We start from the raw sequence: 27,516 nt of genomic DNA, 5'->3' as shown, positions 1-27,516 counted from the left end.
ATGGGGAGTTTCATTATATAAGTAGTCGAATGTATGTCGGGAATCCGAATACAGCAGGTTGACGTAGTAAAGCTCTCCCTCCGACTCACCTCCCTCACATAAGAAAGCACAAGTTAGAGCAGTCGAGCAGATCCGTTCAGAGAGCAGAGCTCATCTCACACCTGTAGACGGCTGCTGAACAGAGGGAAACTTTCATTCTTGCTGTCACTCACCGGATTGGACTTTAGTTTATACTAACCGCCTGAAGATTCCTGCACAAACCGACCGCATATTGTACTTTTACATTTTTCCCGCTTTGAGAAAGGGAAGTTGAGATCGTGAGGCGCAACTTTCCCGCCCGTCAGAGAGCGCGCGGGCAACGACACTGAAGCGATGGAGCCGTCCGTCATCCCCGGTGCCGACATGTCCGACCTCTACTCCATTAACCCGTTTAATGTTACTTTTCCTGACGAGGTGATGGGGTTCGTTCCCGACGGGAGGAACTACACCGAGCCTAACCCGGTAAAGAGCCCCGCGGGAATCATCATCGCCATTTCCATCACGGCTCTTTACTCAGTTATCTGCGTGGTGGGACTCTTGGGAAACATCCTAGTGATGTATGGAGTGGTCAGGTGAGCGAGGCAAAACATAAACACGCTTAAAATCTATCTATCTATCTATCTATCTATCTATCATCTATCTATCTATCCTAATTATGAATAGTTACTTTAAATTAAAACATTTTCCAGTTATTGCCTTAAAACAACAACAACATATACAGTTCATTAAATATATACTGACCTTATGACATTTTAATGACGCTTGTTGCCACACTATATGGGGTAAGTTGTCACAAATGAAATCTGCCATTAAATAATCTATAATAAGCTTTGAATCAAAATGTAAACAGTAAAATAATTATTAAACATCAAGAAATAAATGAAACAAACTATGTGCCAACCTCCCTTGACCTGATATTTCAAAATAATACTTATCTTGAAAACAGTTCTTGTCTTTTAAAACATTTATTATGTAGTCAACTCTTGCCTGCCCTTTTCAGTTATGATGTTCACTTGTTTAACCAACTTATCTGTTAATTTATGAAATAGAAATATACGTGAAGTAGGTGTCTGATACCAACATATATAAATACCACTGCTAGAGAAAACATGCATTTTTGCAATTTGTCTTTTGACTGTAAACATTCTAGTTACTGTTGTGACAACCTGCCCCAGGTCTTTCCTACTTCACTTTCTGTGTTGGTTTGGGTGTATTAAATTAATATGTGAATCAGATATCCGGCTTAAAAAGTCACACTGTGAAAAATGAATCATTACAGCAAATTTCTCACCATTTGTGATCCCACAGCATGCAGGTAAATTTTACTTATGTAATTAGTTTAATGCTTTAGACTATGGGGATCAGCATGATTGCAATAAGCTTTTTCGTTTCAGACTGTAATGAGCGGGATGGATGAACACAAAGATGCATTATCAGGTATTGATCAGTGGTCCCATCGCTGATTGTAATAGATGTGCATCTCTCCCGATTTTAATTGGGTGGCTGTGCTAGAGGTCTGCTTTTTTATCAGATGTCAAGTCTTGAGAGAGGAGATGCTCACTGCTGTGGTCCTGATGTAACCATTAGCAAAGAGAGCTAGGACAGGAAATGACCTCATTTTGGGACCATCTGATGGAAATAGCATTATGGGCACAAACATGACTATCTCAAGAGACAGTCCACCTCATATTTTGTGCACGCCCGATCCATTTCGTTCCAGAGTGTGGCATTCAGATGTGATAAATATCTCTCTGTGAGGTAATATGTGCTCTGTCTGAGTGGAGGCAAAGAGGAGGTGCTTAAATGGCATTTCTAACCTCACCCTTTTAAACTAAAGATCTATCAAACGCCACTGTGAGCCTTGACTCACTGTTTTAATAGCCTTTCATTCCTTACAAAAAGCAGTTTTTTGTGCGAAGCGGAATATCTTTTAATTTATCAGCTTGTAGTTGACAGCCACAGCGAGAGTCTTCAAGTGGCTGGGATGTCTGGAAAATGACATTGTGTAAAAAGGAGCGGCAGCAGCTGTGGGTTGTCACAATGACAGTAATTGTTCTATTCTCCTGGTACTGAGGTGCTTCTGCACAGACAGCTTTAATCAACATACTAATTGAGTGCTAATTCTTCTCTGCTTCAGAGTAGAGTCGAGCTTAGCTTTAACACGAGGTGCTTTCACTTTGAATAATTAGGAAATTATAAGTTGCACACTGATAAAGATATATTAAGAGTGCAGTGAAAACATAAGCAACTGTTATTAAGCTTTGTAGTTTATCAAGATTAATTATGTGAACTACATCTGAATTGTTCGCTTTAAGATTAAAGATATTAAGACCTTGGAACTCGTGTTTTTCTAGCAAACAGAAGTGAATGTTAAAAATGTAAAATTAAAAAAATAAAAAAAATAAATAAAACACAGTTCAAATAAATAATTAAAGCAGGATTGCAATTTAATTTGTATTGTAATCTATTTTTGTTTATGTAAATTAAAGGAAATATTATTAAAACAATGTATATTTATGTACGTACATGAAGATTCTTACAAGCATCTTTTTCTGCTTTAAAATATTTTAAAATGCAAACAAACGAACAAAAATACAGAAAATGTTAATATATGTATATATACATAGACATATCTCTGAAAATACAGCTTTGCATCACAGGGAATAAATTACATTTTAAAACATATGAAAACAGAAAAAGGCTCTTTTACACTGTAATAATTATATTACTCTTTAATGTATTATTATTGTCATTTTTGATGTTATTATTATTATTATTTACTGCATTTTTGATCAAAATGCAGCTTTGGTGAGAATAAGAGACTTAGTCTAAAAGATTAACAAATCTTAATTGTTTAAAATAGTGTCATAATTAACTATTTCTAGTAGTGTGTATATGTAATTTTATTTATTTATTTATTTACTTACTTTAATTGCCATAGTGTAAAAACACTTTATTTTCCTAAATGCTCTAATTTACTTCAAAGTGTTCAAAATGGAGCATCTTACAAGATGGAAACTTGCAATTCACCTAGCAATCTACTAGCAATTCTATGAATTCCTCTTTCTGTCATTCTTTGCAATGTAACAAATTCAGTTTACATAAGCCTGATATTATACTCAACCCTGCTTCACAATGTTCTCAAGGTTTGAAAGCTCTTTTGTCATACGAACAGTGCCTCGCTGCAGATAAGAAGAAATATACAGTCATTTAGCAGTAGTGGTCACCAGCAACTGGGAGTGGATGAAATGTGCTGAGATTGCAGCAGTAAAAATTCAATCTTCTAAGCATTATTTTATGAGCAAGCCTGAACACAGGAAATGATAGATCGAGGGAGAAGCGAGAAAGAAAACAAATGTGCTCATTTTGGAATGAAGGCAAAAGAAAAATACATTGGAGTACAACCAGGTTATACCCTCATGCAGGCAGACTTTAGAAGGCGGTGGGCGTCAACGCTATAAGGCTGATAATGATGGCGGATCACACAATTAAGCTGAAGCTCAGGGCACTTGTCAGTCGTCTGTCTGAAGGTCTTTTCATCACCCGTCACTGAGAGCTCTGCATCTGCGTCTGATTAATAAGGCTGGACTAGAAAGCCTGTAGTGCTGGTACAATCTTTAAAAACAGCAACAACAAAAACATTATTCTGCCTAGCAAATGAGCCTGTCTGGTACAGCATCAGTACACAGGTTATAGGTAGAAGGTGGAACGGGCGGAGAGGGTGTTTTGTTTTGTGAGGGAAAGAGTCTCGACTGTAATTGGTGTTCATTTTATGTATGTCTGTAATCACCTTGTCTTGTTGTTCAACTATATAGTGGTGGCCATTTGGAACAAACAAACCCACAGGCAGATGTGCTGCATCTATGTCCAAAAAATATATTAATGCTCTGGCTTTTCTTTTTTAAAGCCCAACAGGAGAGAAACATTTATATTATTTATTTATTTTCACTGGAAAACCTAATAGGTGATATTTTTTAAAGGAATAATTCATCCAACATCCAAAAATGTTGTCATCATTTAATCTCCTTCATATTCTTCCAGACTCATTGGAAAAACATGCCTGTGGCAACATTTCTGCAAAATGATATTATATACCTCGTTGCACATTTCATGGGACTTTCAAAGTGAAAAGTCCAGTGAGTGGCATGAGCATGAATTTGGCTAATTTATTATTACACTGGTTGCAGCAGTTTGAAAATGAAATGTCTGCTGAAAGGTTAGTGCTGTACAAGGTGAGCAACTGAGCAAGTTTACTATGACAAAAAAGCCATACATATGGAGCTGGTTATGTAATGCCACATGTATAAGTTTACAATTCATGTACTATAGAAAAATAGTTTCAAAGTCATATCATAGACCTCAAGGAACAGTGCAAAATTAAGTATTTATTCATTGATAATCTGCCCCATAATCATAATTTATGCAGAAAATAATAAATGTTGTTTGTGTTTTAATGCCACTAGTGTTTAACTAAAACTCATTGCATGTATATCAGAGGTGTTTCCTCCAAAGAGGAATGGGAGGTAGTGTCTTCTTAAAAATAAAACAATACAGATATTACAAAATATGGCACAAAAAGTATATAAATCACTTGTTTTTCTAAAGTAAGACTTTCCAACAGCGACACCAGCAGGTAAAGTTACAGCGGAGGTCCATGTCTCTCTCGCCTCCCTTGAGCCCATTGAGTTTTAACCCTTTCACACGTGAGTTTAAAGTATTCTAGCTGAGCCCCCAGTTATCGCCTTATTGTTTCCATGGCGACGCGTCGTGTTTGTCACGTGACACAGCGCAGGCACGATAGTGCTGTATGACACATGTATCACTTTTATATCGTTTTTCCTTTTTTATTATTAATATTCACAAACGTGCTCACTGTATTATGAAATATATCTGATATTCCAATTCTGAATGTTACTTCGCGCTGAATCTTAGCTGTGGGATTTACAAGACGCAAATTCATCCTCTCCTCCCGAAAACATTAAAGTAAGTCTCTGATGTGCTGGGAGAAGAGCAGAGTAAAGTTTATAGTTACCTACACAATGTGTATATGATATCAATAAAACATGTCGTCAGATAACGTTTGTAAGGATCATTATTGCCGCTTCAGTAGACATCGGCGTGTATTTTGCAAACTATAAATGCATCGTTTTGCTAGTACTTATGTGTATTTAAATGTCTGGAACCTAAAATAAGCATCATATGGTTGAAAACACTGAATAGTTGTGATAATATGACAAGCGCTCAGATTTGAATTCAGCAGCTGATCATGTGACACGCTGAACGTTCGAATCACAATGGTGTGATCGTACGCTTCAGGGACCAGCCAAGAACAATCACACCAGTGTGATCATATGTGTGAAAGGGTTAACAGACCACCTTTGGCTATCTTCACACTTCACACGTCTTTTTTGACAAGAAAAAGTTGACAAGGGTGCTTTTTAGTAACAAAAAAAATTTGCAAAAAAGTTGCAGCTGAGGGCGTCTTTTGTTGCTATAACAACAGCTGCAACAGTATGAATGCCGAAAAAAGTAGAGAATAGAAAAAAGCTCACTGTTGCGTTGGCTTTTGTTTGTTTTTTTTTTGTTTTGTTTTTTTTGGCATTTTTGCCTTCATTTGATAGGACAGTATTTAGACAGGAAGTGAGGTGGGAGGGAGAGAGATGGGGGGGGACGGGATCGGGAAGGGTCTGCAAGCTGGGACTCAAAAAAACGGACGCACGATCCCAAAGCGCAACGATGCTACATGCCAATATTTGATGTTAACGGGGAGGAGAATGTCGGTTCACAACTAGAATATTAAAAAAGTCTATCTGCCAGCACCTTCTCCGTTTTTTCTTGTTGTTCTTGTTGTTATGGAAACGTCAGGTCTTGCTACTGGCTTGGTATTGGTAAGCTGTCAAAAAGGCGCTTAACACGGCATTTTTTTGTGCGGTGGGTTTGCTGGGGGGGTAATTGAGAATGGCAGGGGTGAAAGTCACATGAGAGGAGACAATATCTCCATTGCAGAATATAACTGGACATGACTGGTTATGATTGTCTATAACTGGTTCATGCGATAAATCCCGCCTCTTGTGTTCCTGCACCTTCGTGAATCAGTCTGAATGAGCAATATAACTGTAGCAAATTCCTGTGGATAGCGTCATGTTGAGAAGACGCTGTGAGGGTAAATCCATTAAGGTACAGTTAGGGTATGTTGAAAAACTCCCATCTCATTTTCTCCTCGAACTTCAACATCGTCCTACATTGCTGCAGACGTACCGATCCAATGTTTACAAAGTGAATGTGCAAGGAGGGTCAAACACCCTTTACAAAAAAAGGGGGCAAAGAACAGTGATGTAGGACAATTTCGAAGTTGGAGGAGAAAATAGGATGGGAGTTTTTCGACATACCCTAACTGTCTTGAAATGGAGTGCAGAGTACGCTTGCGCATCGCAGAGCTAGACAAGATGAGCATTTGTGATTAAGCATTTTTTTAAAGAAAATGACCAATCTTTCACTAGATAAGACCCTTATTTCTCGACTGGAATCGTTTAAAGCCCTTTGAAGCTGCATTGTAACTGCATGGAAAAAATCCTGGAATGAAAACTTAATTTCTTTGCAGCTGAAGAAATAAAGACATGAATATCCTAGATAATATGGGGGTGAGTAAATTATCAGAACATTTTTATTCTGAAAGTAGAGTAATCCTTTAAAAATATTTGCTCACATGTACTTCGTAGCATGCAAAATATATATTTAGTTGTGTGTGTTGTGTTCGCTCCGCGCAGCTTGTGCCTTTTGTGCCGTGTACTGTTCCCTTGCAGTTGTCTAGAAATGTGGCGATGAATAGTGGATGTGTGTTGTTGTTATTACTTGGAGTTATGATAAAGAATAGAGCCATACGTTGTTGTACAACTGTAGTGCTTTATCAATACGCTTCTGCGTTGGGCTGACACATAAGTTGGGTTTCTGACATGCGCTGCACGTAGTAGATCCATCACAACAGTCTGGGTCATCGGACCAATCATCGCAGATTAGCTTTATGCAAAGGAGGAAATTAATCTTTAGTTGAACCATTTGGGAGTCATTAAGCAAATAAGGTACAAATAAATGCATACTGTAAGACAATGAAAGTGTTTTTTGACCAACCTGTTGTTGGGGACTCCCAAAACCAAAATATGAACCTTTCATAATCCATAATAGGGTCACTTTAAATATGACCACTTTGTCAATTCAGAATCAATCTTCAAATGGCCAGAAGGCATTATCTGAGGTGTTTTTTTTTTTTTTTCAGTGAGCAATCAGCTTGTTGAAATTTATAGTAAATCTCCACATCTGTGACCAATGTTTACTAAGCTCTGATGACTTATGATCCGAAAATAAGTTTATTATGAAAAAAACAGTTAAACATATGTTCATAAATAAATAATGTAATTGTTAAAATATATTGTTTAGATTGTTACGACAAAAAGTTATTATTTTGGAATAATTGTAAAATACTTAAAAACAGTAAACTGATGAGATTTATACTTAATAAATAAAATATAATTCTAATAAATATAACCTATTAATTATTTTGTTAATGTAAAAATACAAAATATATTTTGTTTCTTGTAGTGTAAGTGATGTTTATAAGTGATGTTAACCAAGAAAATGTGACTGGGACATAAAAAAAAATAAAAAAAATAAATAATAATAATAATAATAATAATAAAAAAACATGAAATATGTAAGGACTTCACATCTTTTTTTCAGAAAACCACTGTATAGGTATGTTTTTAGAGGTTTGTATCTAGGTAGAGGCAGATTTTTCCAATGTTGTCCAAACCTGTGTGCTTGTTTTTGTTTGTTTGTTTTTTGTTTTGTTTTGTTTTGTTTTGTTTTCCAGTGGAATACAAAGGAGAATTTTTGAGGAGTGTACAATCCACTTTACTACAATCTTACCCTCCACCGGAGCACACAAAGTCACTTCAGATATGGTCCTTTAGATATGTGTTACCTGGTTTCATATCATTGCTGTCCAGTTCTTGGTTCCTGTGTTGTAACCAAACACAGCACATGCACAATTGAGATGAAATATTAAATGAAAGGTTTTCATTGAACAGATTTTCAGAGACAGTTAAGACTGAATATGGCTTCAGAGTGCCTTAAATACAGTGCATGAGTGACATGGATCATTTTAATTGTACTTTCTTTCTTTCTTTCTTTCTTTCTTTCTTTCTTGGATTTTGACAACAGTACAAAATGAGCAAGCAATCCAATATACAAGTCAAAGATAGAGATTGTAGGTGCAGAATATGTTTATATGCAGCTGAGAGATACATAATGTCTTCATTACACATATTTGTGCGTGTGCGTGTTTCGGTCTGACTCACCGCAGCATCTCGCAGCGTGTTTCCCTCTTAGCACAGTTTGTGTCTGCGTGTGTGAGTTGCAGATCAGCCAACCGGGCAGACGGTCCGAACTTAACATCCTGCTCATGACGTCAAAATCATCCACACTAACAGCATATTTGCCAAAGATATTGTTCTCTGTTGTTTACCATATTGTTCTTCCATAGAAAAATTGAACCGACATAAATGAATACATGATGTATATGTGATTAAACCAATTGTTAGTGGACTTGCATCACAATCACGCTTTGGAGCATGATCAGCATATGGCCATGTGTCATGAACTGTTTTTATGTGAATCATAATGTGCGTAATGAAAGGGGTTTATGAATTACACACTGACTTCAAAAAACAAAACCACTGAACACATACGTGTCCCTCTGACAAATATCAGCATACGCTGTCAGTGTGTACTAAAACGTTTATCAATTTAAGACTACAGTACAGGAAAAAAAACACTCACAAAATGTACTCCCAATTACATATGTCAGGTTGTCAGCAATAATAAGAATTGTATGAACACATATTGCGAAAAAACACTATTGGGAATGTAATTTAGAAATTTAATGATCCTGTTAATTGTTTAACTGGTTGAATAATTTCCTGGAATTTTAAACAGCGTGACTTATCAAGGCTTGAAATGCTTTAATACACTGGGTGGTTGTTCTCAGAGAAACATAATGTACTGAGACTTGCAGATTTATCAGCATTTCAGTTACACAGTGTTCAGAATCAAGCTCAGTAAGTGGCCATGAGCCAGAGCTCCTGTATTTAAGAGCCATTAGACGTATACTATGTTACTCTACACATACCAGAATTAATTGGATTCATTTTGTAGGCATAAAATAAAGTAGCTGGAACAGATGAACACAAAATTAACAAATATAACAAAGTGCACTGAATCAGCCTGAGCTTGATATGGAGCTAATTTAAGTGTTACTGCTTATGTATTAGAAATGAGGATTCTTTTGAAAATAAGAATAACACTTCTTCACAAATAGGGCCACATTTACTAACAGCTTGCACCAGCGCAAACCGTCTTTTGGCATTAAAATAGCAGGATCAAATCAGGATTTGCTAAAGACGTGCAGTAAAGAATTAGCGCTAAAAAGGCATGGACACCGTTATTTTTGTGCCTGACCTTACTGAATATGCATTTGTAGCAATTTCCCTTTCAGATGCAGAATTTATGGGAGGAGAGTATTACAATGAATCACGCAATGTGATTTACTAACATTTGTGCTCAACATTTGTCAAATCACTGGTATTTTCGCCATTATTTAACACTCAAAAAAAGCATGTCCTAAAGCAGGCAATAATTTGCCTTGCTCTTGGTAGATTAGACTGGTCATTATGGAAATTAAACATTGCATCTGTGCAGAATTTGCGCTTTTATGGAATTGCGCTCTAATGCAATTTTGCCCTGTTTAGTAAATATGGCCCTTAAAGTAGAAGTTCATTTCCATAACAAAAAATCACAGATAATTTACGCACCCACTTGTCACCCAAGATGTTTGTGTTTTTCTTTCTTTGGTCGTAAAGAAATAATGTTTCTTAAGAAAAACATTTTAGGATTTCTCTTCATATAGTGGACTTCTATGGTGCCTGTGAGATTAAACTTCCAAAATACAATTTCAATGCAGCTTCAAAGAGCTAAATGATCCCAGCCGAGGAAGAAGGTTATTTTCCAAAAAAAAAAAAATGTGTATACTTTTTAACCTCAAATGCTCATCTTGTCTATTCTCTGCAAAGTGCATGTAAACTCTGTGTAATCCGGGTCGATACAGTTAGGGTTTGTCAAAAAAGTCCAATCTCATTTTCTCCTCCAACTTCAAAATCGTCCTTCATCACTGTTTTACCTTTTTTTTTTTGTAAAGGGCATTTGATCTTCTTTGCACGTTCACTTTGCAAACACTGGGTCGGTACTTCTGCAGCGATGTAGCACAATTTTGAAGTTGGAGGGAGAGAGCAGAGAGTAGACAGCAGAGAGTAAACAAGCGTTTGAGGTTAAAAAGTATATAAATTGTACATTTTTGTAGGTTGTTCATTTTTTACATAGACATAACAGTGCTAGTTGACTCTGCTTCCTTCATTTGGCTTTCCTCATCCCATAAATGAAACGTCACTGTTGTGACTAATGTTCTGACTAATGTTATTCTGCTGAAGACATCCCTTGGAGTGTTTTGTCAGAGACACAGCATAATGTCTATGAATGTTATTAGTTTTCATTATACTATTAGATAGATATTTTAAGCACCTATCCCGACCCCTTAACAGAACCACTTCTCAACAATATTTAAACCATAACAGACAGATAAATGACAATAGCAGTGATACTACTACTACTACTACTACTACTACTACTACTACTAATAGTGTATTCACACAAAAATAACAACACTCAGTAGTCGAGTTTTATTTTGCATTCCAAGTTCTCCAAAGCGTACAACAGCTTTGTATGAGGAAGAGTGAGAAATTTATTTTGTTAATCATGCCCTCTAAATCTTCCCTTGATCCTCTCAGTGAAGGCAAATAATGTCTCATTCAAAAAGATTGACCTGTTTAATAACACTTCTGAATGCTTACATAAGTGCAAATGATAAAGTTTGAAAGTGATGGTGATGATTATTGGTGCATGAAGATTAAATTGCAGTCTTTTCTTCACACAGAGCTGGCTTCTGAAGACTTGGAATATACAATGGTTACAAATATACAAATGGTTTATTTGGATTGTATGCTACTTATTTTACTCAGGGTTTTTTTTTTAGCTGCTCTGATATTTAGAAAACCCCTTTATTGTCCTATTGTGAACTAAAATGTGGTAGAATAACAGAGTGACATTTGTTACAAAAGTGATGTTTTGATGGTCAGGATGAAAGTCACTAGAGTGCCGGTTCCTTGTGTTGCTCATCTGCATCACGTTGTTTATGTCCTCTGGCGATACACCTGGGGTGGAATCTCTTGGCATGTCTCATTCATCCCTGTCAGCCATGTTTACAATGATATAAAAAAGGGCCTTATCTGAGTAGATGAAACCAACTTTAAAAAGTTATTTTTGAACATCAAACCAGATGCCTTCTTGCTGTGAAATCATTAGAAATTTGATGAAGAAATGATGCATATAACCTTTACAGATTAATAATACATCATTTTTTTCTTTCTCCATCCACTAAGTACAAATATGTTTCCCATGCTGTCAGGCTTTCTTCTGGTCCTCTGTGATAATAAGACAGGAGTCTGTGTTTATGGGTAATTAACTCTATATGCTGACAGATATGTTCACAGGAGAGTCAAGCTGAACAAACCTCACATTGAGCTAATTCTGAACAAAACCACTTTATATAATTCATCTTCACACACTCAGCATGAACACAGACATCAGGAGGCGTTTTCATCTGATGCTGCACTGATGGGGCTAAAATACAAGCTGAAAGTATTTTCCAAGGAATGATGATCTAAAAACATAAATAAAACAATACACTGATATGACATTGTCATAAACAATACAAAAATAGCCAGTTTATTCGAGCTCTCAAGTTTATAGTTATATCATGCAACGATACAAAAAAATGAATGGAAACAGACGGGGAATTCACAGTGAATGAATTGCTCTCTCTGCACAGTTAATTCACGTTGTTTATTTGCATGTGCAGTTAGCGTTTATTTACCACCTGATTTGCAAATATGAATAATGCAAATGAGTAACTGTGCAGACATGCCCAATAAATAACACAACTTGCATGTACAGTTCTCCTAATTGCAAGCTTGTACAAAATGGCAGGCTTTTTTAATTATTATTATTTTTTATTTATTGATTTGTACCTTGAAATATCGGTTTCAAAATGATTCTAATGGTTCACTGACTTGTAATAGGCTGAATGGCTTCTGTTTCTTTCATGCGCTCTGCCCAAACGTCTGTTCTGGGAGCAAGCAACTCAAAGGCAAGTCATTTCACTCGATGGCCATCTTTGAAACGCCTCTTGGGCAACTATTTCAGTCATGCGAGTACAGCTCCCATCTCTTTGAATGGGGAAACATCAAATTCTCTAAAGCGGTTCACTAAGCAATGGATTATACAACCAGTTATAACACTTCTCCATCATTTCATGAAAATGAATTATGGCTTAACTATAGTGTTATTGTAACATAGGAGTCGTGACAACAGAGTTGGGGATCCAAATGCAAGGCTTTATTGGACAAGGCATAGTCAAAACAGGAAGGGTCGAACACCAGCAAACAGTGTAATCCAAGGCAGAGGCAAAAGAGTGATCCAATAAACAGGCAATGGTCAGGGCAGGCAACAAACAATCAAAAAACAAGGAAACAATCCAGGGTCAAAACACAGGGAAACTAGGAAAGACATGACAAGACATGAGAACAAGACACATGCAACCTAGGAACCAATCAGAACATAACACACAGACAAGGTTTGCACATGGCATGATCACATGAGGGGCAAGGAACACATGGGAAATGGAGTCCAGGTAACAATTACCAGAGTCCGTGGTGGAGTTCATGGACACTCCAGCTGGCAATCGTGACAGTTATATACAGCCAGGCTACAGTTATGAATAAGGTGCTATCTACAAAGATTCTAGTTTATAGAAAAGCATTGAAGAAATGTGTTTATGCAGATACACATCCACGGCTGTCAGTGCTGATGGTACCTGGTTATACTGGATTGTGGGTGGTTAGTAAATAAAAGTGCAAACAAATTAGCCAAATGTTGGTCAACATGGCAAATCTGTGAAAAAAATTAGGTTACTCTTATTTCAAGTCTGTAAGTAACCCGAGAAAAGGGCTCAAATGGGGGCAGGCCTGTTTTAGCTTCAGCCTCCCCGTCTGCATCCACAAGCCTATCTACTTCATTGTCAGCCCCCGCACTTTCGCTGGTCATGTCCTCACTGCTCCACAAGTCCATTTAAAACAAGAGTTTTAATTTTAACATTTTCAGCTATCAGCTATTACTACAAGGTCATCTTCTTTACGACATCTCTCAATAAGGTCCAATGACAGATTTTCAATAAACTTAAGCACGATCGAAGCTTACCAAACATACTCTAAAACATTCACATTGGCTCAGGGTATGAAAAGGAGCAAACATAATGAAATAGTCCTATGACTTAACCTGTTAAGCGGTACGGTCCCACATTTAGAACGTTCTGTGACGTCATGCAACTAACAAAATCAAACTATGCTTCCGTGCTTTGAGAGAGACGAACTCTGCACTTGTGATATAATCACAACTATGCAGTGTTTTTAACCACATAACACTTATTTTAAGTTTCAGTTATTTAAATACACATACGTACTAGTAAAACAATTCATTTAGAGTTAAATTTAGAGTGAAATACACACAGATGTCTATGGAAGCAGCAAATAACAATCCATTCTAATATAATTTGCAGATGTGTTTTATAAATATCACATACACATAGTGTAAGTAACTAAAAAGTTCACTCTATTCCTCTCCCAGTTCACCAGCCACTTACTTGCATGTATTTCAGGAGAAACTGATGAATTTGCGTGCTGTAAATCTGGATGACAGGACTCTCTGAACGGCGGCGCAAACAAACATGGCGGCACCCATCTCACATTATAGATCACAATCAAGATCACTTGTGACCTTGGACCAGAAAACCAGTCATAAGTGTCAATTTTTCGAAATTGAGATTTATATATCTACAACTCCTACAGAGAGCGAATAACAAAAGAAATAGGGAGGGAACAACAGAAGCAAAACCCAATTTGCAACTACTTGTCAACTAACTCTCATAATTTGCAACTATATGCCAACTAGCAGTCATTAGCGTATTAGTAGACTGTTAGGTTTGTGTTAGTAGAATATATGACATTCAGCATGTTTGTTGAAGACAAAATAAAGTGTTAGCAGATATTAAGCAGAAAGTTTACTAATACTCTAATGACTGCTAGTTGACATATTTAAAAAGTTACTTGTAGGTAGTAGAATGTCTTCTTTGTTTTCTCTTTTTTTAAGTTAGTAGCAATAGTTAGTAGAATGTCTAAAATGGACTATCAAAGCAAAGCGTTACCAAACTTAATCCTGTTGGAAAATCCGGGTGGGGGAGTTTTACATCCTCTTACAAAATTCCTTGGCTTCTTATTGAAATAACTGGATTCAATTCCGCAGAACAACTGTAAAAGACAGGTTGCAGTGCTGACACACCACATGATCACACAAAGTTTTCCAGTTTTTCTGTGAATCCACCCAGACTGTCCTCAGACCACAGGTCATCCAAATCTCTTCATCCCACTGGTGTTTATAGGAACTGCTCAACTGAATCTCAGCTGAATGTCTGAGATGTCTAGAGATGAATGTTTTCTTGACAGTGGCTTAACACGCTTGACGGCTGGGTTGGCACAGAGTAAGGACGATTTCATCTGTTGTTGGTGATTCAGTGCGACGGTTAATAAGAAAAAAACACAATAGAGCACATGCTGTTCAGCTTTTTGACTTTGAAAAGATAAGGGTGTACATTTTAGAAAATATTGCTGAATACCTTTGAATAAAAAAAATATGCAGGGTAAAATCTGATGTGATGTTTCAAGTATAAAAAAATGGGAAAGAATAGAATGTTATCATTTGAAGAGTAAAGAAAACGCATAATTTAATTTAGTCATAATTAAATGGTCTTGTCAACCATTTCTGTTTCAGTTCTAAACTAAAACATTGTTTTAGAACAATAGCACAACCAGGGGGCTTATTGTACATTTAATGACTTGCTTGCTGATATACCTTGCAAGTTTAATCAGTTTAATCCATTAACATCTTCTAGATGTTTTAAAGGATGCATTATTTTGACAATTCAGTAATGGCTTCACATTTTATATGTGTATGTATATGACAATGCTGAACTATGAAATAGGTAAAAGTATATGTACTGTTGGGTAATATCTTCCACGGCTTCTAAGCTGAGAGTGGCGATTTCCACTTGTCTTTGAAGGCCATGTCTTTGAAGGACTATATTCTTTTTATTTATTTATTTTTTAAAATAAGAAAAAAATAAAATACCATTCTAACCTACTTCAAGGAAATCTGGATTCCCACAATGGATGTAATTGGAACATATCAGACACTGGCATTACATTTTGTCCTTTTAGCAGCTTATTTATAAACACATTAGGTATCGAATAATAAAAATAAAAATAAAACAAACAGCTCATGAACACAAATGAAATAATATTTTTCAGCCAAAGCCTTTTTCTCATATGTGCTTGTCTTCTTCTAGACACCTTTCAATACTGCAAATGCTTTAGATTTCGCTGAGCAATGAGCAGTTTTGTGTTGATAGCTTCAGATGAACATAAAAAAGTGGAGAATGCAAGAGCCTATATTGCACTGCCAATTGTTCTGGACAATTGCTCTGGGAATAGGCATGAAATGAGATGGTTTTTCTCTAGAGCTCTTTCTACGGACTAAATGTGATTCATAGATATTTACATAACTGCCAATTACCTGGGAAAAACGGAGATCAAATTGTCTGCCTTGGGGATGATTTATTTTAAATGTTGGGTTCATTTTGTTGCTGGGAAAAAGGAAGAATTGAATTCAGTGTTGATATGGCCAGTGTTGTGTGGCCTGTCCAATTAACACTTCAAAAAAACCCTGCGATTACATCCTCAAATAACATGTATGATTAAAAGACTTTCCTGGGGGTCTTAATCTCCAGTGGTTTTAAGGTTGAGCTTCATGTCAACCAGACAGCTGGGAGTAATAAATTGAGCTGTAATAAGTGGAATCTGTGAAAATGCTCCTCTCCTTTGGGAAATCACATCTCTTCAGCATTTCACAAAAACACCTCTACCCACAACCTGTCGTCTGTACCACAAGTCAGCGTATGATCGGCAAGATACGAGCTCTGCACTTGCATAACTATTATATAATACCAGCTGTGTTCGCTTTAATAACTATAGCTGTTGTGTTATGCCTCATTGACCTGCACCAGGCTAGATTTAGGCTAGATATAGGCTTTAGCACAACATTAAACATTTCTCTGCTGTGTTTTATGTATATTGCAAACTGTATATTGCATTTAAAAAATGATAGACCTACACCTATACATTTGATGTTTTCTTTTCCATCGTAGGGTTTTGCTTATTGTTTATTCATTTCATTTCCTGATATATATTTAACAGGCACAAATGGTGAGAGTGTGCTGTGAAAGCTTTGACAGTGGTCCAAAAAAGCATGAACAATTTATATTTACAGTTATGCTCTTCGCAAAGCATTCTAATTAATCTAATTAATTAAGACCAAATTATTCTGCTACCTTGAACAAATATTTGGAACAAAAACAGTTTTCACTCACTGCATAACATTAAGTGTTTCTTCCATGATGTTGCCTCGATGTAAAGTCATTTTTCACTTTGCAAGCACATGTAAGATGACAGCAAAATGGCTAATAATGAAGAGATGGGGGAGGGGGAGGAGGGTTTATTAGCATGTCTCCATAACCATGTTTGAGTGATTGTTAATAAAAAGCATTTTAGGACACATTTACATAAGTTTGCCCTTTTAGCAGACACTTTTACTTATTTAAAACATTAAGATTGGAGGAATACAAGTGATATTGCTTTTATAAAACTCTATAATGGAACAAATATGTAAATAAATGGACAAAGAGCAACAAAATTTCCATCCAGCATGGTTCTTTTCATTTTCAACTAGTTCATGATCTAGCTAGTTCAAGATTCAGTTTCTATTTTCCCAGAAATGCGATAAGAACATGTCATGAAACTTCAGCTACCATTTTGAATCTGGAAAAACAGTTGTTTTACTGCAGTCACTTAATTCACTGGCAGCTCTCATCTGTAGCTAATTTGCAAGGAGCTAGGTCTCAATAACAGTATTGAAATTTCAGTGAATTAGTCCAAAAACTCTCACCTTTAGCTGCCAAGATCAGGCGAAATCAGGCAGGCTCAGGGTAGCAAGGCACTAAGCATGTGCAATATCAGTGGGGGTTGGGGGGGTTTGGGGTGTGGGTTATCAAAACTATCCAGTGCATATTTGCGTTTGCACTCTGGATAGTGTCAGAAGTTACTATTTACATGTTTTTGCAGCATTAAGCAATGCAGCCAATCACAGAGATATTTGTTGATTTTTTAAATGCAATGGCCAATCAGAGGTGTTTTAGTTGGTCAGAATTCACTCACCTCTCAAAATGCTGAAAAGAAGTGTTAAAGCTCTCAAGCTAATCAGACTTGAAGACAACTATTATATAAACAAATGGTACGTGTATTACAGTTTAATAGAGCAGGCAGTGCCAATACACATGTAAAAAGTGTGCTTTTCGTACTACAGCAATTACAGAGGAAGAGGCATTAAACAGTCACATAGCAGTTACCAGACATGATGCAGCTTGCTAGCAATGATGGCTTGAGCTAGTTGTAATTGACAGTTCTGCCAATGTCCTTCTCTCTTCCATTGACCCCAGCAATTAAGCTTTGTAGCTGGCCTTTCTGATTAGTTTGATGAGGTGTTGAGCAGATGACAGCACATAAACTATCATCCAGATGGTGTGCAACTAGTGGTAGGGGTTATTATTATATCTCTATCCCTCAAACATCTTCTTAATGTGCAAAGTGAAAGCAACTGGACCAAAGTCCATAAAGATTATTGGACACCTCTGCTTTTGCACTGGAACCAAACGTTTTCCGAAGCTGGAGCACTTTACCCAGTACAAGGATAGAGATCGGATGCTGCACTACTCCAGAGAGCTGGTTAGCACTTGGTCCTTGGTCTGATTCCATCACGCTACACAGATAAGCCCAGTATTTTCTAACCTTGTTCTTGAAGGCACACCAACAGTAAACTTTTTGAACTCTTCATAATCAAACAGACCAGAATCAACTTATTAGCTTGTTAGTAGAAATTTTAAGACAGGGGTGGGGAATGTCGGTCCTAGAGAGCCACAGTCCTACTGATTTTTTTCTTTAACCTAATCAAACACACCTGAACAAGTTAATCAAGGTCTGAAGGCTTACAAAAAAGCTACATACATGCCCATTTTTAATCAGGGTTAGAGGCTGAACTCGGCAGGACTGTGGCTCTCCAGGACCGGAGTTTACCAACCCTGGTAAAAAAACATAGCATATGCTGGTAGGTATGTCTTGATGCTGGTTTAAGCTGGTCCTTTGCTGGTTTATGCTGGTCTTAGCTGGTCATGTTGCTGGTCAAGGACCATCTTAAACCAACAAAGGACCAGCATAAACCAGCTAAGGACCAGCATAAACCAGCATCAAAACATACCTAACCAGCATCCCAGCATTAAAACATACCTACCAGCATATAATGTTTTTTTTTCACCAGGGAACCCTGCTCTAAGACATCCAAAGTGTGTACTATTGGTGTGCCTTCAGGAACAGGGTTGAGAAACACTGGCCTAGCCTGTGTGGATCTTTCTTAGCTCTTCCTTTCTTCTCTTTTAGCTGGCAGTTACACACATGGTGGATGGTGGAATAAGAGTGGATGTTGCCTGGTTAATGGTTCCAGATATCGAGTCACAAAAATAGAAAAAGTCAGTACACAGAAAACTGATCAAATGCCAATCAGCTGAAAAAAAAAAAATAAAAATCACCTCACTATCTATAGGTTCCTGCCCGATGTAAATGGCATTAGTATTCTAAATTATTCTGCCTAGTGAAAAAAAGAAAGGACTATGCACCGATCCTTGAGGTACCCCATAGATAGCTGATGTGATCTACTCCTCTCCAAGATACGTTTTGCCCAAACCTACTTAAAATTGTGGTTCCTGCAATGTTGAGTTTATAGTGTACAGGAGGGTCTGGTGTTTCAATGACAGGTCTTGCAGAATAAGTAAGAGTATTTTGGAGACATGACACTTGGATGGCACTGAATTTACCCAATCTCTAACCAAACTTTTGACTATTAAATGTTTATTGAGATGAAAACGAATACTACCACCTTCAGCTGAAGCCCACAGGCAGAGACTGTGGGGGAAATAAGCACCCAGAGATTTGAGACAGACTTGCATGTTCTCCCCACATACACTGGTTCAGCTGGGACTTAAACCGGGGACTTTTTTTGATGTGAGGTGACAGTGCTTCCCACTGAGCCAATGTGCCATCCCAATTATATAAACCACAGAGGTATAAGTATAAGACCACATTTCCCACACGTTTCCTAACAAACCTCTCTGTTGTTTCTGTGTCTGCAGATACACCAAGCTGAAAACTGCCACCAACATCTACATCTTCAATTTGGCACTGGCAGATGCTCTGGCCACTAGTACACTTCCATTCCAAAGCGCCAAGTATCTAATGAACACCTGGCCTTTTGGTGAGCTTCTGTGTAAAATCGTCATAGCCATTGACTACTACAACATGTTTACCAGTATCTTCACCCTCACTATGATGAGTGTGGACCGTTACATTGCTGTGTGCCACCCTGTGAGAGCCCTGGAGTTTCGTACCCCCATCAAGGCCAAAATCATCAATGTGTGCATTTGGATTCTCTCCTCTGCTGTCGGAGTGCCAATCATGGTCATGGCAGTTACCAAAGTGACAAACCAAGGTGAGTACATATTTAAAAGTTGTATTTGTTGGAAGATGTGTCTTGATATAATCAATTAAACGTTAACCCTGTTCAAAATTAATACTGTTTACATTTTTTCTATAACAGGTGCAACTGTCTGCATGCTGAAGTTCCCTGATCCAGACTGGTACTGGGACACAGTGACAAAGATTTGTGTGTTTATCTTTGCATTTGTGGTACCAGTGCTAGTCATCACAATCTGCTATGGTCTGATGATCCTACGTTTGAGAAGTGTCCGTCTTCTCTCAGGCTCGAAGGAGAAGGACAGAAACATGCGTAGAATCACACGAATGGTCTTGGTAGTGGTGGCCGCCTTCATTATCTGCTGGACACCCATCCACATCTTCATCATTGTCAAAACACTTGTAGATGTCAACCAAAAGAACCCCTTTGTGATTGCCAGCTGGCACCTGTGTATCGCACTTGGCTATACCAACAGCAGCCTCAATCCCGTCCTCTACGCTTTCTTGGATGAGAATTTCAAGAGATGCTTCCGAGACTTCTGCCCACCCTTCCGAACCAGAGCTGACCAGAATAGCCTTAACCGAGCGAGGAATGCCACAAGGGAGCCAGTTTCAGTTTGTGCACCTTCGGAGGCAGGAAAGAAGCCAGTATGACTAGGCCTGGAGAGGATCCCACGGGGGTCCCAGTCCAGAAGAGTTCAGCAGGACCTGCAATCTGAGGTCACTCAAATCTCCACTACTGAATTCTAGTAACAGAATGGAAGGGCCGCTTCTTGCATCTTGAAAAGCATACAGCTCCACAGTACTTAATACTATATCATCAAGTTTTGCATTATCAGAAGGTAACCAGAGAGACTGAGTTGAGCAGCTCCTCTTCTGCACCATGTATTACTTTGTATTATGGACTGCCCCCAGTATTCCTTTGGGAAAAAATGCAAACACAATGATGAGCATCTTTTGAGTCCACTGTCTAAAACAGGGTAAATTATCAGTCTTTCATGGTCTGGTAGACTTTCGGGATTTGAAATCTTACTGGTTCTGAGGACATACCAAAATTTGAATAAAGGACCATTCACCGAAAGTCTGTAAACAATGGATGAATCAATTTCCTGAGTGAAAATAGCTGCCGGTACATCAAAAAAAATGTAATCTGAGACAGGCTACAAAAGCAAATAGTGGAGATGGGTTCCAGTTGCAGGAAACTGGTTCAGAAATGAAAAGTATTTTCAGCGTTGATTATATACTTGATTACTTCTATCCCTCAGAGATACTGGACTGGTAGCAGACTAACCTTTGGGAAACAGAAAAAAAATAAAACAAACATGGGAAACAGATGTAAAAACTCTCCTAAAATGTCTGTTAAACCTCAGTGATGGAAACTCCGGGGGGAATGATGGAAAAATATGTCTTTCTCCAGAATAGACTGCTGTCAGGTTGGAGCAAAGTGAAGAGAAGTGGTGTGTTATGACATGTAGACCAGAGCGTGTGTGGCTTGCACCTGATCTTAGCAATCTGGAAACAACATTGATGGATTATTAGCCATTATTGCTGAAGACCAGCTCATGATACCAAACTCTGCATCAACTCTCTGGCCTCCTCCACAATTTACTGCATCACTGTTGTCCATGAACAAACGTATTTTCTAACATTGCCATTCCTCTTTAATGGATAGAGGTGCACATGGAAGACTTCTGAAAAAAAGAAGTAAAACTTTTCCAATTTCATTTTCAATAAGGTTTACTTAAAGGGAAAGTAAACCGAACTGAAGAAATACTCTAAATTACCATTCAGAGTGTTGGAATAAATGATCTATTGAATGTCACATCAGATTACATTAGATTGGCTTGGCTTTTGCTCTGGAGTTCCTGATAAAGGATATATACTGACTATTTTGAGTATTAGTGGAACATGATACAGCCCTTGGACTCAATGGTAATTTCTGAATGTTTTGATTTCAATCTGTAATGATTCCACTGAGCAATTTGATGTTATATCTTGTATTCATATCAAAACAGCAAATGTTTGTTTTTTGTTTTTTTAATCACTGTGCTTTTATGGTCAAGTCAAAAGTGTAGCAAAAGAAGACTGTCTGTAGATAGGTCAGTTTTGTTATTTGAGACTTTTCATTGTGGTTGGCAGTTCCATTTTGTTAAATGCCATTCAAAATCTCAAGAGATGGCTTTGCCTTTTAAGAGGTGAACCGAATATTCCTCATAAATGCTTGGTGAATTTTAATTGCAGTACATCTTTTGAGTCGAATAACTGGACTGATTTTGATCTTAATTAAAAATAGCACAGGCTTACTAGATGACTCACAATTCAAGAGTAAGTGTTTTTGATGCCTTGCCTCTGGATATTTTCTAGCTGTACTGTCTCACTGAGTCACTTGTTTTATTGTTATGATACTGGTAATTGTACTGAGCTGTAATTTTGTTGATGATAAGTGGTTTTAGTGAAATTGTGTTTGTGTTGCATTTTTAAGAAAGAGACAAAAATGTGTTTATAAGAAACTGCAGATGTCAGTAAACATCTGGAGAAATATAATCTAAATTTGTTAAAGTCAAATTTCATATATGGTGTTAAAAGAGTTGTTTAGACATAATTTCGTAGATCTGTGGTTACCAGAACCGACATCCATGTTTTGTTTTACTGGGTGACCATACTGACATTTTTTCTGGACACATCCTACCCAGTATCCAGGTTTTGCCTTTGTTTGCGCTGTGCAGAGCGAATGATGTATGACATCAAAGTACTGTGCGAGCTATAGAGAGCAGACGGCATCTTATGCTTTCAAATTGCTCTCACGGTGATGTCATGCAATGATTTGTCTGCACAGTGCCGCTTCAAGTCAAACACACTGAATATGTACACGTACTTGCATCGCTTTGACTAATCCCATGTTCTCACACTGCACAATTGCTCAATTATGTACATGCCTGCATGTTATTAGTCAAACTACCTTTCGAACATTACCTTCAGCAAGTATGAAAACAGGAAAACAAAGCCAAAACCTGGATATTTTAGGCAATATAAATCCTGGCCAAGATGTGTATGGGAAAAATGGCATGTATGGTCACCGTAGTTTTACAGCATAATTTTTTTTCATAGTCACATATCTTAAAACAGTGGGTTTTAGTTCCAGTTTTACCAATAATTGAGATCATCAGCTCATTAAGCTCTAAGTATACTTTGTTTTTGTACATGTACGCTAGCGTATTATGTTGTCTCTTTAGTTTAATTTCCTACTGTGAAACAACGGCCCGGGCCAGTGCTGCCACCTTGTGGAACAACAGATTAGTGCAAAACTAATTAAATGTGAATGTGTGACCTTTACATACAAAGTATGTGCGGTTACAATAATCAGATGGTGTGTGTACAGTATGTGTACTATTTTGGTGATGAAATTTGTGTCATGCACACTGTACGTGGACTCTCGCGTACACATAAAAAGTATACTTTGGTCTTTAGGAGAGACTTCATGAACTGAGCTGCGTCACAATGCAGTGTTCATTACTGTATATTCCCTGAGCAGTTTCACTTCAAAGAGAAATTTTCACTAACAAAGAGACATACAAACTGCATCAGGACTGGAAATGAGAACTGCTGTTTTAAAACATTTGCATTAAATGGATAGTTTACCCCTAAAAAAAAAAATAATAATAATAATAAAAATAAAAAATCTTATTATTCACACGCTCTCATGTATTTGAGCACAAAAGAAGATATTTTGAATAATGTTGGTAATCAAACAACTGGCGGTAGCCATTGACTTCCATAGTATTTTTTTTCTCCATATTATATGTCAACTGTTTGTTTATACACATGCTTCAAAATATCTTCTTTTGTGCTCAACAGAAGAAAGAAACTCAAACAGGTTTAAAACAACTTAAAGGTGAGTAAATGATGGCAGAATTTTCATTTTTTGGGTGAACTAAGTTCATATTTATGTATCAAAATTCAGTGCTACACGCTCACCATAAAACCATAAGAACTGCATAATATGTATTAAAAGAGTTATGATATTCTGTCTTATTTCTAGATTTGTTCAATTTTTGATGAGAAGCTTTTACATTTTTTGTAGAATGATCTGCAGTTATTTTGGCTTTTTTCATTATTATTTATTATTGATCAAAAGATAGCAAAGAGTCTGAATCCTGTTATCTTTGCTGGTTGTTAATATGTGGCAGAACTGAAAGTATATTTATGTTGTTTGCATATCTCTAGATCGGTTGTGCTACAGTGCCCAGTGTATAATTGCGTGAGTCCGCAAGCCATAATTGTACAATTTCTCATAAGCTTGCACAAGTTCTGCATATATTGTACAAATCCTTGAAAAGATTAATATTCAATTAAATAAAAGCATATGCTATCATGCTTGTCTTTTGACTAAGAATTGATAATTGGCAACTCTTTCAACAAGGCTTTCTGTGTGAATGGTTGACTACAAAAATATATGAGTCCAGGTTGTTTAAACATTGCTTACTTGCTCCAGCTTTAGTAAGTTTTAGTAAGTTTAATCAAAAAATTGTGGTTTTCTATTTACCCTCAGTAAACTTACATAGGCAGGTCATTAGACCTTTGTACTTTGGATGGGTTGCATTACTTTGTGGTGTCATTTCTTTTGTTATTGTTATATGAACAAGACAAACTACAAAAAGAACCTGATGGTCTTTGTGTGACGACACTATTTGAAGTGTTTCTTTTTTTAGTTAAGAGGGCCACTTTCTTGTATTACTTTACAGTTGTCGCAGGCTTATTAATTAGGCCTTTGCACCATTTAGTGGTGGACAAGCTAATGGAAATGAGGGTGTTTTACACAAAGGAGTTACTGTAGCTGAATGAATTAAAGAAACACTAGAGCATACTCTCTTGACAAAGAGAGTCTCTTGACAAAACAGCCACAGCTACAACATCATCATCCAAACAAATGGAGCACATTTTGGAAAGAGTAAGCAATGTGCAGTCTACAGTGAAGTGTAATTCATTCTGAGAGTAGCCATATATTATGTCATCTACTGAATGACAAGCAATAGGAAATCCCAGTGAAGATAAATGAGCTCAACATGCCACCTAATGAACAGCATCATTAGCAGCATGTTCATAATCCAGTGACACTTCATAAAACATGTTTCACTGATCCAAGAGAAGACACATCATTAAAAAAATGTAAATGAGACCTCTATGATAAAATATAGATAATAAAATCCTCCTATTCTTAAAAGTCCTGAACAAAAGAAAAAAGAAAAAAGGAAAAACCTTGTGGCTGAAGACAAAGACAAAAGAAAAAAAGTGAATATATCATTGGCACAGAGTTGTCATGTATATTTATGCATATTCTCATCTGTCCTAAACATATTCACTTTCCACCGAGCGGTACGGGTCAGTACAGTACAGTACAATTTGGGACCGAACATCCTGATCCAGCTTGCATTTCCACCGCCAACAGTACCCTTACTTGATGGGCGTGGTGTATGAAAGTAGCAACAATGAGCACAACTCTGCCTCTTTTTGTTAAATGTCAGTTTTAATGAACAATAACAGCCATTATAAAAGTATAAGTACAAAGTATAAGAGGCTTATATATGAGGGAAAAAAAAGACAAAAGCAAACAATTCAGTCAAACGTATGCTACAAAGTCAGCGCAAAACAAATTGTATGTCATGTTTAATCACTACAGAGACATCAGAGACAGCGGCAAATGTCAGAGGGACTAGCTGAGAAAAAAGCTGCTCTAGGTGGATACATGAGCACTGAGCGCCCGGTGATCGCCTGGAGCTCCGAAACCGGCATAGCAAATTTTCAAATAGACGCTATCTTTACAAATAAACCGCAGATTTGAGTTTACATTCTCGCCTGAAAAACTCTTAAGACTACATTTCATGACACAATAACAGTGATATTTTGAAAATTAGGCAGGTTTTGGGCAATGACTGCACGGTTGGTGCTGAATAGCTTGGCAGATAAACAAACAGTTAATAAGATTTTGCGATATGAGATTGCCAGGCCGTTCTGTAGCTCCCCAGCCAGACCTCACCGGAAAATGGGACCTTTTTAATTTACATCCAGCCTCACTACCCCCTCCTACCCTGCGAATTTCAAGCCCTGGGAGACTCCCGTTGCTTAAAACAAAGCGATAGAGTAAAACCTTTCCCATGCACTTCACTGGGACGGCTTGCGGGAGAGCTTGTGGGTGATTCCCATTTATATCATTAACCACTGGCCACGAACTTTGGGGCTCTGCTCTCACTGAGCATATTTATTTATATAGCATAGTTTATTTTATTTGTGATCGACTACAAACAGTGTTTAATTTATAAAGTTTAGTTTTGAAATGTAAGTCAATAACAATAGGCTGAAGCCAGAGCCAATGGGGAAAGTCTTTGCACGATGAGACTCCGCCCCATTTTAAAGGTTCTGCCCACATTTGGAGTTCCCACCTCATTTTGGAGATCTCCGGTCTGCAGTTATATATACTTGGAATTTTTGGTGTTTGCGCACTCTGATGTAAACAAACCCAACACGCATGAACAGCACAGTGGAACTAGTAAAAGACGCTTTATCCCCTTGTAGTACACATAACTGACGATTCTAGTCAACCAATCAATGTTCTTCAGTGATTTTAGCTCCACCCTTTTGGTATCCTTTGCTGTGCTAGGTACCCCAACGGAAGGGTACCAAATAAGTGGTAAGGTACGGTTTGCTATGTTGGTACCATTCACTACTTTTTACAGTGGTAACGGACATAATTGTGCACGGAACTGTACCGTACATCTCGGTGGAAACGAGCCAAAAGACACTAAGGTTAAATCTTTTCCGTAAGCCAAATGTAGTGCAATGCAACTGATCTCATCAGAAATGAGTAAACCACTGTAGTGTCAAGTACTGATGCAACACATCCAAAAAGCACTCTTTTGTTAAATAGTCTATTGAAGCTGCATTGAACTTTTCTCTGCCTGCAAATGTCCTGTTCAGTATCCTTTACAGAGTTATCAGAGTCAGGGAAGCTACTTTGAAAATCTATCCTGTATAGTTTTACAAGCTACTCTGAGTTTAAATTGATGCCGTTTATCAGAAAATAGGTTTATTGTGTGATAACGACTCTGTCTAATGATATTATACCACAGCTACTTAGCAAATTAAAATATGCATTGAATAAATTACTGATTTCAGTTGAATATGTTTTAATATTTTATTGTGAGTGCAATTACAGTCTAAGTTATATTTTTTGTATTAGACAGATGACAATATTTAGTTACAATGTAGCATACCTACAGTACGCCTCTATCTTATGTTCTCTCTTATCAGGTCATTTGGTTTGTTAAGAGTCAATTGTTCTTCCTACAGGATGTTATTTTTGATGGTTTATTACCAAAATGTTTCTTCACACACACACACAGACAGTCTGGTCAGCTATCCTTGTAGGGATTCTCCACAGGAATAATGGTTTTTATACTGTACAAACCATATTTTCTATCGCCCTACACCAATCCTACACCTAAACCTGCCTGTCACAGGAAACTTTCTCCATTTTTACTTTCTCAAAAATAAATAATAAATAAATCTGTCC

At 37.3% G+C, this 27,516-nt stretch overlaps 1 protein-coding gene across 1 annotated transcript; it reads left to right on the top strand.

The window, feature by feature from the left end:
* On the top strand, window positions 1–24,308 carry oprd1a (opioid receptor, delta 1a). Its single transcript, XM_051136626.1, has 3 exons — window positions 1–611; window positions 19,610–19,965; window positions 20,074–24,308. Exons 1-3 carry the CDS (start codon window positions 373–375, stop codon window positions 20,601–20,603), a joined length of 1,125 nt encoding a protein of 374 aa, XP_050992583.1. The 5' UTR covers window positions 1–372; the 3' UTR covers window positions 20,604–24,308.
* The last annotated feature ends 3,208 nt before the right edge of the window (window positions 24,309–27,516 follow it).

Source organism: Labeo rohita, chromosome 19, assembly GCF_022985175.1.
Source record: "Labeo rohita strain BAU-BD-2019 chromosome 19, IGBB_LRoh.1.0, whole genome shotgun sequence".
NCBI classification, from domain to species: domain Eukaryota; kingdom Metazoa; phylum Chordata; class Actinopteri; order Cypriniformes; family Cyprinidae; genus Labeo; species Labeo rohita.
This window is presented reverse-complemented; position numbering and strand designations above follow the sequence as displayed.

Excerpts from the sequence above, each read along its gene's own strand:
- oprd1a (XM_051136626.1), top strand. The coding sequence starts at position 373 with ATGGAGCCGTCCGTCATCCCCGGTGCCGACATGTCCGACCTCTACTCC. Across the intron at positions 612-19,609 it reads GTGATGTATGGAGTGGTCAG|ATACACCAAGCTGAAAACTG; the intron begins GTGAGCGAGGCA and ends CTGTGTCTGCAG. Across the intron at positions 19,966-20,073 it reads TACCAAAGTGACAAACCAAG|GTGCAACTGTCTGCATGCTG; the intron begins GTGAGTACATAT and ends TTTCTATAACAG.